At 40.6% G+C, this 13,566-nt stretch overlaps 1 protein-coding gene across 11 annotated transcripts in view; it reads left to right on the top strand.

Annotated features, from left to right (window-relative positions):
* The window catches only part of CUX1 (cut like homeobox 1), a 274,945-nt gene that overhangs the window by 186,596 nt on the left and 74,783 nt on the right, over nt 1–13,566 (top strand). For all 11 annotated transcript variants that reach the window (XM_064523404.1, XM_064523405.1, XM_064523398.1 and 8 more), the window contains exons 11-14: nt 949–1,137; nt 6,231–6,289; nt 11,512–11,560; nt 12,630–12,726. In XM_064523404.1, the coding sequence (XP_064379474.1) occupies nt 949–1,137; nt 6,231–6,289; nt 11,512–11,560; nt 12,630–12,726 (394 nt within the window). The remainder of the gene's footprint in view (nt 1–948; nt 1,138–6,230; nt 6,290–11,511; nt 11,561–12,629; nt 12,727–13,566) is intronic.

Genomic DNA, 13,566 nt, shown 5'->3' with positions numbered 1-13,566 from the left:
TAGGGTTTTAGATGGAATATGTGTTAATTACTGGGCTTCCTGGAGCTCCCTAGATCCACACAAGGATTTCCTTACGCTCTTCGTGGAAGACAGGTTCAGAATCCTCCGATGCATCATAGCTATTGATCTCTTAACGCAAAAAGCAGACAAATGAGATAGCACGATTAGTGTGTATTATCTTTGCTGAATAGATCTACCGTCTTCTTTCCATTTCTGTCCCCCCCTCATTTCGTGCCTTGCTGGAAAGTCAGTCTAGTGGGGATGTTTCAGTCTTGAGGACAAATTTCACAGCCTTTTCTGTGGAAATTAGTAGAAGAAAGATCCTGATGTAGGGAAGGAAATTTTGAAAAGTGGAGACCCTGGGGAGAATGCCCTTGTGTTACAGTTGTCTTCTGTGCCCCCTTCCCCATGGAGGAGATGCTTTGGTTGCTAGCAGTAGCGTAACAGTGAACAATTTTCCTGCAAGGAGCAAGTTCACTGTAGCAGTTTGGGGCAATTTTTGATGATTTTGCCTGAAATAAGTGGCATACATATGAAGAGCCAAAGGCACATGTCTCTGCAGTTCATGATTAAGAAATTCTGCTCCATTACTTCAGAATATTTTATCTGATTAATATTTTGTAAGCACAGATTTTCATAGTTGTCAAAGCGCTTGGACTATTAATAATGAATAGGGCTAAATAGAGCCCTTTGCCTTTCGCTACTGCGCCTTCCCAGTACGCTTACAAAATAGGGAAATTTATTCTCTCCCTTATCCCCATTTTACCGAAGAGTGATCCTGGGGAGTAAAGAGGTTCATTTTTCCAGGTCCACGCAGCGAATCCTGGGAGTCCCAGATTTCGAAATGGTTTCTGTCTCTCATGCCGTGCTTGGTCCTTACCTAACCGCCCCTCCTTCGAGCCTGTTGCCTTTATTTATGTGGTTTGATATTAAATTTTTTTTCATCAGGAGCAGGCCATCGAGGTGCTAACACGGTCCAGCTTGGAAGTAGAACTGGCTGCGAAGGAGCGGGAAATTGCCCAGCTCGTAGAAGACGTCCAGAGACTCCAGGGCAGCCTCACCAAACTGCGGGAGAACTCCAGCAGCCAAATCTCACAGCTGGAGCAGCAGCTGACTGCCAAGAACAGCACACTCAAAGTAAGGAGCAGCTCTGCGCTCAGCAGTTTTTCAAGTAGATGACTGACATACCAATATTGGGTTTTACTAATATAAGCTTTCTGTGGTTCTGAGAGGCACCATAAAAGCTATTTACTTCTTCAGAATGCTGTTGAATTCCAGTTTCTGGGACGTTTTAGTCTAACTGATCACAGTTTTGCCGAAATGTAATTTACCTTTTTCTAGCTCTCATTGTTTGGAAATTTGTTTTTGCAGACCGTGGCCACTATTAGAATTAAAGCCAGCAACAAAAACCAAAACATTTACTGTGGATGTGTAGTGAAGTGGCTGAACTGGAAAAGGCACAGAAAATCCTGTTTAGGTTTTAAAAGTTTTAATTCTCCTTCCAATGTTTGGTATTGCTGATTTGCCAGGGACGCTTACTGTGCTGTAGTCTATCTTTGAAGTTATCTGCTACCCCCTCCAGTTCTCCTTCCACTGGAAGAGAGAAGTGGGTCGTTTAGTACATGGAAACAAGTAAAATTAAGACACAGAAGGAAGGCTTTTTAGCCTTAATAAGAATTTTTTTTCAGCTGTTTATCTGCTGCACAGTCATTCCCATTGATAATTAGCGGTTCAGTCCCATGCTCACTTGCATACCAGTGGCACGTCCCTAAAACCATAGGAGCAGAAGCATCTAACTGCTTCGTGAGTGACCCCTTTACCTTTGGCTTTACTTTCCTTGTGCACTCTTCCCCACATTTGTGATCTCTCGGTAAGCCTGAGAAATGCTTCCTGACATCTGTTCTGAATCCGTTTCCTGTAACTCCCGTCTCCTTTGTTGTTCTGCCGTCTACGAGCTTCACGTGGTAAACACGATGAATTTATCTATTCCATTACAGGCTTCACAGTTTTTTAGGTTTTTATAGTCTGAAAGTTTTTGAAAGCAGGAGGCTGGTAGTACCACATAGCTAACTGTGCTGTGGGTAGCTTTTCTTTATCAGAATGATTTAATGTTCAGCCGAAACCCTTACAAATTGTTCCCATTCTGACATCTTCAAGGGGATGCTCATTTTGTTCTGTTGTAGTATACTTTATGTGGACAAACGTCTGCTAGGGATGAAATTCGAAGGGTTGCGTTCAGTAGGCTTTTTGCACGTTTTAAGGCAACCTTGCAGAATTTTCATGAAAATTCAGCAGAGCAAAGAAAATCTATTCGGTTCCCATATTGATGGTATCAGTCTCTGCCCATCTGTCACCATGTGTGCACCACTCTTAATGAGGGAGAAGGGAGCTGGCCTCGTTTGGAGGGGCAGATTTTGCTGGCTACACCCATGTTATGGCTTGTTTGTTTTGGGTTTTTCTTTCTGTCTTTCTTTTTTCCATAAAGCCTGATAGAAAATGTCTTGAGTCCTTGCACTTGACAGATTTTCCTGGAATAAAGCATGTTCCTGTTGAGGTCAGTATTAGTTTAGCCATTAACTTCAAAGGGAGTAGGATCATAGAAATGACAGAGCAAGTCTTTGATTTTCATTTCAGTAATCTCCTTCCATTTTCTCATAGGCTTGTCCGGCTAATGCTCTGTATTTAGGTTCCTGTTGATAGGGTCTGATGCAATGACTCTATTGATAAAAGTTTTAGTCATTTCAACTCTGTTTCACCTTATTTGCTGCACTATAAAAAATACTTAAAATATATTTTTTTCCCCAGAGTGCTGGGAAAACCTCTGTCTGAGATATGTTGTACAAAAAAAGCAAATCTCAGTGATGATGTGTCGACCTCATGTTTGATTATAGAGGAATTGCTTCCAAAATAACTAAGATGGTAATGGCTGCCTCCACAAAAAATGAATCACAATTTCACGGATTAAAGCAATGTTCTCAGACCGTATCTTGGGGGAATTCTTTAATACCCTATGACTTAATGAAACAATACAGAAACACTTTAAAAATTATTGCTTCTTTATCTTCATCTGATCTAATAATCAAAACATGTCCTCTAGTAACAAGACTTTTCTAATTGTAACTGTATTAACCCTTTGCTGGAAGTTAGAGCTTCCTGGCTAGTGCTAGTTAGCCAAGACATACTAAAATCAAATGACCTTGGTTAATTGAATAAGACACTTTTAATTTTTATGTGCTTTTTGGTTTATCACTGAGAACTAAACTAAAATGTTACTCGGATTGAGTTTTTTAATGTATTAAGCCCCTTAATACAGCCCACGCTGTCTTAAGTAAGGAAAGGCACTTTAATTATTTATTAAAAGGGTAATGATTATTTGTTTTTTAACTTAAGAGGGGGCCCAGTCTGTGCATGCTCGAAGACTGTTGTTCCTGGGTTCATTAGTACAGTGAATGCAAGATGATTCCTTAACATGGGATATTTCCAAAGTTAGTGTGTAGGAATACCACCGGCCCATTTCTCTCCCTGCCTCTGTGCAGTTTTGTGTGTTGGAGGACAGTCGAATGCGCTTTGTTGTGTCTGAATTAACCAGGTTGATATTTAGTGCAAGAGATTAGTTCCTCCAGATTGTCTCACAGCTTGAACTTTTGTTATACTATGTTCTGTGCCTTTTACAGGGTTCTTTGAGACAATTACCATACTAATACATTTTAAAACAGTCATTGACTGGGAAGATGCCAAGGGCCTAAATGGTCTGCTTATACACAGTCACTGCCTTCTCAGATGTTGGTTAGGGTTGTTTATTAAGAGTATACATTAAGGTGCAGATTTTCCATGGCAACAGTCTCTATATTGGCTGCTTGGGAATGATGGATGCATTTTTTTTTTAATACTGTTCGAAATAAAATATTGCAGGTTGCCATGCAGTTATAACAGCATAAAAGTGATCTTGTATCCTGAGACTCTCAAGCAGCTTCATTCCATCAATATTGCCTTTTTTTAAACTGCGTTTTTTGTAGCTAAAATTTTCTGAAAACTGGGCATAGCCTATACCTATATAGAATTACTACATTTAATTTATATTGACTTAAAAATTAGAATCATATGTTTTTCTGTATTTTATATCTGTTCCTGCAAAAGGCTTTTTTATTAACATATCTTTGCATAAGTAACTAATATATTACATCGAGATGTATATATATATTTTTTAAATTCACTCTATTGCACTGCTCCTCAGTATAATAAATAAATAGCCAGTTATCCCTACTGTAACAGCAATTCTGCTGTAGACCCAGAGATGCTGTGCTGTCATATGAGTTGCAGTATTGAGGAGAAGATGACTTGTAGCGCATCTTTGCTTTAGAAAAGCAGAAAGCAGCAGAAAGCTGTTACAGGCGGCCCATGTGGCATGGCCAAGGGTAGCAAGAAGATGTGGTGTGGAGTCCTGTACTGCCCACCCTTACCTGCGTCAAGTTTTAAGGCTGTCAGTCCTGATGCTGAATCCCCCCCGCTGGTCCCAAGGGCTCCCGGGACTGCTTGCATTTGAAGGATACCTCTCCAGGCTTCATGAGCCGGGCTGGGGTACCAGGCTGTCTGCGGGAGTGAGTCCATGTTACACCAACAGCGTTTTGCTCAGCATCAAGCCATGGCTGGAAAAGCTGCTTGAACTTCTGGCATCTGCTGGCCTTGCAGAAGAATTTCCAGAACCGAAGTGATGCTCTTGGAGCAGGCAGTTACATATTAGGTTTGCATAACGAGATTTCGTCCCGCATTGGAGGTCATCAAAACAGCTGTGATATTTCTGTAGGATTTTCCTGGTTACATCGGCATGGGATCTCTCAGCAAGGCTGAAACCCCTGTAGTGCCGTGCCTGCCATATAAAAGCAAAGCCAATACTTCCTATAACTCCTGTGTCTTCCTTTCGGTAAGGCAGGAGATGTCAGAAGATATCACTAATGCTTGCCTTGTTTTGCCAAGTGAAGAAATTTGTTTTAGCTCAGATAGGTGTTATTTTTAACACGATTAGGGCTGTGGATTACGGTATCAAAAAGCAGGAACAGGAACTTTAAAAGGGCCGTGTATCAATAACATGGGTGACCACTTTGTCACTGCCCTTTAATATAGATAGTAATGGGGAGGCAGCCTCTCCTAGACAGGAGGGCCTGTTTTTCTGTGTCTCATATTCCTCTCCTTTACAAGGTAGATGCTTTCTCTTTGAGGGTGGTGTGTCCTTCTGTCACTCCTGTGCTCTGTGACCTTGGGGATGCTGTGCCAGTTTTACCACTACGCATTAAGTGAAGCAGACCTGGCCACAGCTTGTCCATGGAAGTCGCAAGCCCAGGATTTCTGCTCTTTCTTTGCTTAGACCGGGCCTGCCTGCACCAAGCAAAGAAACGATGAGTGCAAATTGGCGTGGCTTCTGCAAGCAACATAACCGGCAACTATTATGTATCGCTATGTTTTAGGCCTCCTGACACATTTCTCCTGTAGTGCTGAGCACTGCTGTTGGGAGCAGGGGCTTTGGGGTGAGCTCCGAACATGTGGCGTTGTGCTCTGGATTGCGTTAGGAGGTTTGTTTCGACATTTGTGGCATCTTCACGCTGCGGAGAAGCCATTGAGACCGCCCCAGGTCAGGCAGACCTGAGCAAAAAGACCTGCTGAGCGGGTCTCAGTGCTTCGTCTCCGGTGTGTAACCATATGAGTTATTGCAATAAGTAACGCTCGTAAAATGACTTGGTCCAGCTGTTTTGTTTGGGCATGAGGCATTGCAGAAGTCTTACGTGCCCAAGGCGTTCCAGGCAGCAACAGCTTCTTCAATTTTTTTTTTATTTTTCATGTAGATAAGGTTATCGAGAACTGTCACGTTAAGAATACAGTATGTGCCAGAGCACCCTTCTTATCTACTCAATTTATTGGTTTTGGAAAAATTTGAACTACCCCATTTTTAATGCACTTTTTCCCCCAGTCTCTTCATCGAATGTGTGATAGTGGCATTGCAAACAGCCAAATTGTGACCTTCTGAATTCTCTGATGCTTGGCACTCTGTAGAAAGAGTGAGGTATAATTGTGTTTATGTTGAATTGGTTATAGTTTGTTTTCTAATATATGTAAATTAGGTATGAGTCATTAACCCTCACTTGTGCACTGCTGTATATATGGAATAATTTAAAGATGATTTTGAAAGCCTGCAGAAAAAAATCTGAATAATTAAATCCATGTTCTTTCTTTTAAAGCAACTGGAAGAAAAACTGAAAGGACAGGCTGATTATGAAGAGGTTAAGAAAGAATTAAAGTAAGTGTTAAATGCTTACATAATTTTTTCACAAACTTTAGTTTAACAATGCTTGTTAAATAAAGCCACAAATCTGTGTTCTTGGAACAATAAAGAATTCAGTCAAACCACAAAGACAGGGAAATAAGGAGTCTTGGCTGAAATTGCATCCAGAACCAGTGCAACTGCTGTATCCGAGAGCACTCCTTTTTTGTTGCAGCAGGATATTGCAGTAGTGAATAATGGCAGTGTCCATGAAGAAAGGGCTCTAAAATTATGGTCCACCCAGGGTAAAAAGCTTGAAAATCTCTGGTATTTTACACTGACAACTCTTTACATGAAACTGTTGGTTAGGCTTTTCTAATGTGGACCCGCAAATTAAATGCAGGGCCTTTGGCCATGATACCCTTTCTCTGCTTCTGCCAGCCGTTGTCCAGCACTTACCATTTTAATGCTTGTTTCAGAGTATATTTTTGCTAATATACAGTGGTTTTAAACTAATGCTGCAAACAGTCTCTTCCTGATTCAAGGTTTTCTTAAGAGACTTAAAAGAGCCTCATTTTAAACTATAACAAGATAAGCTGTCAGGTTCAGAAGAGAAGGTTTTTGACTAGAAATACGTTTGGTGTCAAGGTTTAAGTAACTGCATCTGTTCTTTCCTCATTCTGGCATTTTTGTGTGTCTTTTAAGAAGATTGAAACAATGCTACCTTCCTTAATGAGGCATTTCAGATGAGCCTGGAGTCATGTGCTTTTGTTTACAAGTCACTGGAGAATATGCAAAGGCGGTTTGGTTTTGCAAGCCCAGTGACTGTCCGGCTCCCCGTGCCCTTAGATTCAAGCCCTGCTGGCTGTAGTGCTGGTTCATTGCCAGCTGCACTACATGCTGGTGCAGGTATATACTTGCAATAAAATAAAATGAGTTATCCATTTTTTTAATTGGTCTCTGTCCCTGAATATTAACTGGTCTTAAAAAAAAAAAGCTAATCCATTTTAGTGGCACAGCTAAATATGTCTGTTTTCTCTCATGACTTAAGTAAATGCAGCTTCAGATTTCAGCCTGTTTGTGCCCTCGTATTTAAGTAGCGTATGTGAATTAGGCCACAGCCTTCAAATTCACTTTGTGAGTGTGTGTGTGAATGTACTGAAACAACAAATGAGTTTTAAATCCTGCCTGGTTTATTGCCTTTACTTTAGGTGTGAACCTCATTTGAATCTCTGTATTCCTGGCAGTACTGCCCTTTTTTTTTTTTTTTTTTTTTTTTTTTTTTTAAATAAGACTAACACACAGGAGGGGAGGGATGGGTGGAAAGCTCGTAGGAGGTCCATGAGAAGTTATGCTACAGTAGTGTTAGTATGGCCCTGCATTTGGGGCAAGCAGAATTCTGCCTGTCCTCATGGACATCTGTTTATTGCAGGAACTGACAAATTTTTCCTGGATCTATGAAAATTCAGATGGTTCTTGTTCCTGCTTTTATATTTCCTGAATCGGGGGTAGCTTTTCTCATCTGGGAATGTGGCTTTCCAAGAAGGGTGGCTTTGGAGGCCCAGCCAGTGTGCTCGTACGGGGCTCTGGAGTTTCTCCACCATCCCGCTGGCTGGTGGGGGGTCAAGGCCTCCCGGGGCAGCCGTGCAGAGTTTTACAAGGCTCCGTTTGTGACTCAGAGGACACTCTTGGACGGAGTCTGAAAAATCTCCGAAATGGCTCCGCTCTGTCGAAGGAGAGGGAAGGGAGGGAGTACAAGTGAATTCCTCTCATCTTCTGGTTTCCCAGACAGTGTATGGTCCATCTTACAAGCAACTGGTTACTTGAAGCTAGAGTAGAGGTGTAATTTAGCATATTCTTATGCAAAATCAAACAGGAGGAATTGCATGCTCACCTTAATATATTGCCATTCATATGAAATCTTAAAGTCATGAACAGCTGTGTGGTTTAGTTTGTACGCTTCTAGACTCTGTATGAAAAGGAGTAATTTTCGAAGCTCTCATTTAATTCCAGAGCAGCTACAGCACGGCCAGTAGTGATGCGTGTTTCCTAAAGCCACAGTAAACGCAACACCTCGCTGACTGTTGCTGACTAACAATCGTAGCTTTCTCCTAGCAGTTTGTATCAAGTTTAAGACATGCATTGCTAAGGGAAGCCCTTCCAAAAGGGCTCATGATTCTAGTACAATCCAAAAGTGGAAGAATCACCAGTACAGAAACTTAAGACCTCCATTTTCCTTAACCTTCCCGAAGATGTTAGAGGTATTCTGGAATGAGGGATTGTAAACAGTAGCCAACTTTTATCCTTGGAGGAACTTAATTGGGTCCATATTGAGCTCTGGACCAGAAGAATTCCTTGCTGTCTGGATTGGCTTTTGTTCCAAGTGGGTTTTAAACCTGGCTTTGCCATCTGAGAGTTCCGATTGTCCTTTCAGTCCTCTCTTGAGGAATGTGGCCGTGCTGACCCTCCTGCCTTTGCAGCTGGCATTGTGGGAGGAGAATGTTGAACTGTTCAATGCACGTTTTGGTTTAGAACAAGGTCTTGCAAGTCATCTTAGATGTGCAGGTTTAAGTCACAGAATCATTCTTTTAGGAAGCAGGTAACTGATCTTGATGAGCAGCAGATTGAGCCTGAGATCTCACAGGCAAAGATTCTCCTGGAATCCAAAGGGGAAACATCTTACTTCCTCATTTGGAGAGTTGTTTTTGGCTTCATGTTGTTTAAGTTTCACTTGATTTGAAAAACAAACCTGTTGTACTGAATAGTCCTCTAAGGGCAATTCAAGATGCCATTAACCTGTTTTTTAATATATTTGGGGTTTTGAGAGTGTAGGAAATTACCTGTGTTATTGCTAGAAGGCTATTTCAGGTAGCAAAGAATGTCTCCACTTGAAAAAGGCAGAGGTCACAAAGTTTGCAGCAGAGGTTTGAATTTGGGTTCAGCCTGCTCCAAGCTCACTGAAAACAGCAACTGCTGCAAGGTTCAAGATCCCATTTGGTCCCAGGTGGCAGGGAGCCCTGGGAACCAAGCAGATTTGGTAGAAGAGCCCATGCAAGAAGTAGGGCCCAGTAGGAACAGATCTTTAAAGCCAAACCGTTGGTGCTGAAAACCCAATATTCACACTCGATACGTTCAGGATTAGTTTATAGTTCAGACTAGTTTTAGTCTGGTTCTGTAGGCTGCATGTGAGTGGTCAGAGCTCATCCCGCGCACTCCTCCGAGAGTCCGCAACTTCTGTCGGTTTAGTTTCGTCCAGAGGGGAACCCAGTTCATATGCTCCAAGACTGCTCTGCATGGCAAACCCAAGAGTGGTAAGTGGGGGTTACTGGGAGATTTTCTTTGGAAGTATACTACTGATCTGAACTTAAAATGATAAAATAGAAACGCCTGTGATTTGCTATGGAAATGCCATGTGATAAATTGCTGTTACAGGTTGTTTTTTCTTAAATTGAGATGAGTCTCCTCATTTGACTGTCACGAGCAGGTCCATCACTTTTTGCTAACCTTTCAGGAGCCCATATTCTGCAGAGTCCATGGGAGGGTGAAAATTAACTTACATATCAGTGCCTGAGGTTTTTTCCTAGTTGTGTCTCTGTATTTGTCTTGCCCTGCACCTTCAGGTCCCGGCAGACAGGGCTCTGCCTCTCAGTAGGTGACCCAAGCAACACTAGCTTCCCGGAACGGTTAGCAACCTGGGTAAACATGCCTGTGATGTCAATGTAATGTCACTATCTTTAACAACTAAAGCCATTAGTAAGTAATCGCTCTGCTTGACAGTTTTGCCATTAATGGCAGAAAAGAGGCACTTCTGCATGTAGGTGAACTGTTGTGCCTCCATAAAGCAGAGGAGTCTCGACAGTGTTGCTTTATGTGCTTGCATATTATGGAGAGGCTAGCTCCGCAGGGATTTCTGCTGGCGAGAAGTGTCGTCCAGTGCTTATATTATGAAACCGATGGCCTGAATTTTGTGGGCTTTATTAATTATTATATTTCTAAGAATGCCTGTCAGAATTAACACTGTATGCAATGGGTAATGCACAGATGCAAAACAGATGAGGTTCTGCCTCAGGATGACTTCTTTTTTTTTTTCTCTCTTGGATTTGCTGTGACTTTGTGATTTTGAATGAGTCACTGAGACAAATGATTTCCAGAGTGTCAATTGATGGTACATCTGATTCTGGATTAATGCACAGACAGATTTATAGAGGTGCTGGACACCAGGCGTCTGAGGCAGCTAATGAGTGCTGGGTTCCTGACAGACTCCTAGTAGCATCCAAAATTATTTTATACATGTTAATACTGGCCTTCTGCTTTTTGTGACTCAGTTTCCACTTTTGTTACATAATTAAACTTATTCTCCCCTGCCTCGCAAAGTGCCTGGTGCTTTGCAGAAATGCTGTATAAACACTGTATCTGTTTATGTATTTTTCTTCAAGAAATGAATGTCTTCATTGTACAGAGAGAAGCTGAAATCATTTATTGCTTCAGTCTTAGGAATTCAACATCCTGCCTGCAGCAGGCCTATTTTAAAAAAATTTGTAAGACAAAGCAAAGTAATAAGGTTTGATTCCTGTAAGATTCTCATTTACCAGAGAGTACAAGACTAACTTGAAGACTTTGAAGGGAGATGTCCTTTGGCCACTCTATTTAAATAAAATATTGACAGCGAGACTATCAGATTGTTCTCTTAATGTATTTATAAATATTTGGATCTGTCATATTTCTTAAGAAATACTGTGCCATTGTGTCTCCCTTTTGCTATAGAGCTAGAAGGTTATTAAAATGAAAAACTGCCTTTTAGCCTGTAGTGTCTTGGTCGGGAAGATTATTTGTGCATATTTTCCTTGATATGTGAGCTGGTGTATATTATATAAAGTACTGTAACTGTGATGGTGATTCCCCTGTTTTGCTGCTTTGCTACAACTTTTTCGTTCCCTTCAAGCTTCACAGATAAATTTATATCGTCTCTGACAGCTTAAAATGTTATATCCTTATTAACCTTTAAATTTACGCTTTAAACTGGCCTGGTGGGATTGCATATGGAATGATTTAGATGACGCTTGAGAAAATTTTCTTATCCAATAATGAGTTTGAATAGTTATTCTATATTCATTATCAGATTGCATTACTGCAAGGAACGTTGTTAAGGTATCACTTATAGTGTTGCTGGAGAGTAGGAAATTATACTGTTAATGCTCATTAGTGGAGTTGTTATGAAAAGAAGAAATAGAAAATAATTGTTTTTCTACCTTCCACAGTATATTGAAATCCATGGAGTTTGCACCATCTGAAAGCTCTGGTGCACAGGTACTGAATCTACTTTTGTTTTCTTAATTATTTCAGCAGTTCGGTTAAATAACAGAATTTTTGTGCTACGATTCATTTGTGTAAGCATGGACTTTTTCCTGTTGATCTGTAAACTGTGAGCTCCTACATGTCCGTAAGATATTGAGATATATGGGTGGATCATTGTTTTCCTGCTTTTCCTATGTAAAAAGCTGAACTAAACATTTTTTGCCTGTTAATTTCTTTTAAGTGGTCAAGGACAAAGAATGGCGTTTCAGCTGGTGTTTGAGTGGATAACCATAATGTTGTGAAGTTGAGTCTTTCAAAGATACTAGCATTGGTATAGAGCTATGCCGAAATGTGCCTGTTTCTTGAACTGATAGTACACTGAGCAAGGATTTTAGCATTTTTAAATCTTTGTTAGCCTTGAATATAATGTTCACAAAAGAAAACAAACAAACCTCTGAGTACTGAGGAGTAAAAATCTCTGATACTCCAGCAAGTTAATCTCACTTAAGATCGAAGGTTGTGAATTAAATTCCTGCTTCTGAAATGTGAACCAAATATCAATATACTAGGATTAATTTTCAGTGTGCTTTTCAATAATCAAGGGTTAGATATTTAGTGGAAGGTAAATGGCAGGTTTCTGTGACTGATTTTATTTTCTAACAAACTGCTTACACTGAAACACAACATTTCAAGGAAATGCTTAACTTTGGTCTGTTGACGTAGAAAAAATAATACAATCTTAATTCGTGTTTTAATCAGATTAAAAGAAGTCTGCAGCTTTTAGCTTGAAAGCATGCCAGTACCATTTTAAAATAAGTAGGATTAAGAAAATGTTCCATTACACATCTCAAAATAATGCAAAATTGATGAATGATTTACAATGAAAATTAAACAGTATATCTGTGCTATAGCTCGTGGAAGAGCATTGAGTGAGTCCTCCAAATATATGTATGATGAATTCCCCAGCCACATTCGTAGCAAGGATGAGCACTTTTTTTCCCCTCTTCTGAAATCCTTTTTAGTGACTGAGTGAGTCTCTTCATGCTTTTGGAAACAAACCTCCCACTTTGATTTTCTTTAGGATGCATCTAAGCCCCTGGAGGTGCTGCTGCTGGAGAAGAACCGCTCGTTGCAGTCTGAGAACGCCACGCTGCGTATCGCTAATAGTGACCTGAGTGGTAGGTTGACACGATTTTCCGCTATTATAGTTTGTTTGATGTCTCGTAGGGGGAGGGAGGGTTGAATGAGAGATGAGAGTCTGAGCTAATGCATGGCAGAAAGACTAACAGGCGACAAGAGCACTGCGTAAGGTTTGATTTCTGCTGTTTTATAGACCGGATAGTAAAAATAAAACTTGGAGACCTCAGAGACCCTTTAAAGGTTAGAAAAGAGAGGCATTACAAGATGTACCGAGTGGTAGTGTTTGAGGCTGTCTTCTGTTTTGGGAACAAATTCATCCGTGGCACCAGGAGTCTCTTCCCCCACACGCAATGTTATGCAAAATGTTTGCATGTAGAACACAATAATCTTCCTGTCTGACATACTTAGATATACTACCAGCAGGTCAGTTTTGGAAAAACAAAATACTTTCTTTTGAGAAGTGTGTTTGCCGTTTAGTTTTCCGAATGTGGGCTTTTTACATTTTGTGTGCACATTTTTTGAATGGCAAGTCATGGAATTTCCAGATACTTCAATGCTTATGGTTTGTGCAGCTGGAAGAAAGTTAAAAGTTGCCACTGGCACTGGGATTACTGAATTCAGAAGTGTTTATGACTTTAAACTGAGTGATCTTGGTGCATCCACCTAATGGTGATTTCTTTAATCAAATTGGTTTGTTCCAAAATGTAAATGTTTGCTGCATTTGGGTTCAGTCAGGTCCAATGAGTAATGTCTTGAATGAGAGACATCGAAGAGACTTGCTGTCTGTAACTGAATTTATATTAAATGTATGACTGCACTTCATGTAATTGTTCTAGTTTTAATGTTTGTAAGGGGGATTCTCCAGGCTGCAACATACA

Source organism: Dromaius novaehollandiae, chromosome 19 (genome assembly GCF_036370855.1).
Source record: "Dromaius novaehollandiae isolate bDroNov1 chromosome 19, bDroNov1.hap1, whole genome shotgun sequence".
NCBI lineage: Eukaryota > Metazoa > Chordata > Aves > Casuariiformes > Dromaiidae > Dromaius > Dromaius novaehollandiae.
Note: the sequence above shows the minus strand (reverse complement) of the source record. Positions and strands in the feature narration are given on the sequence as shown.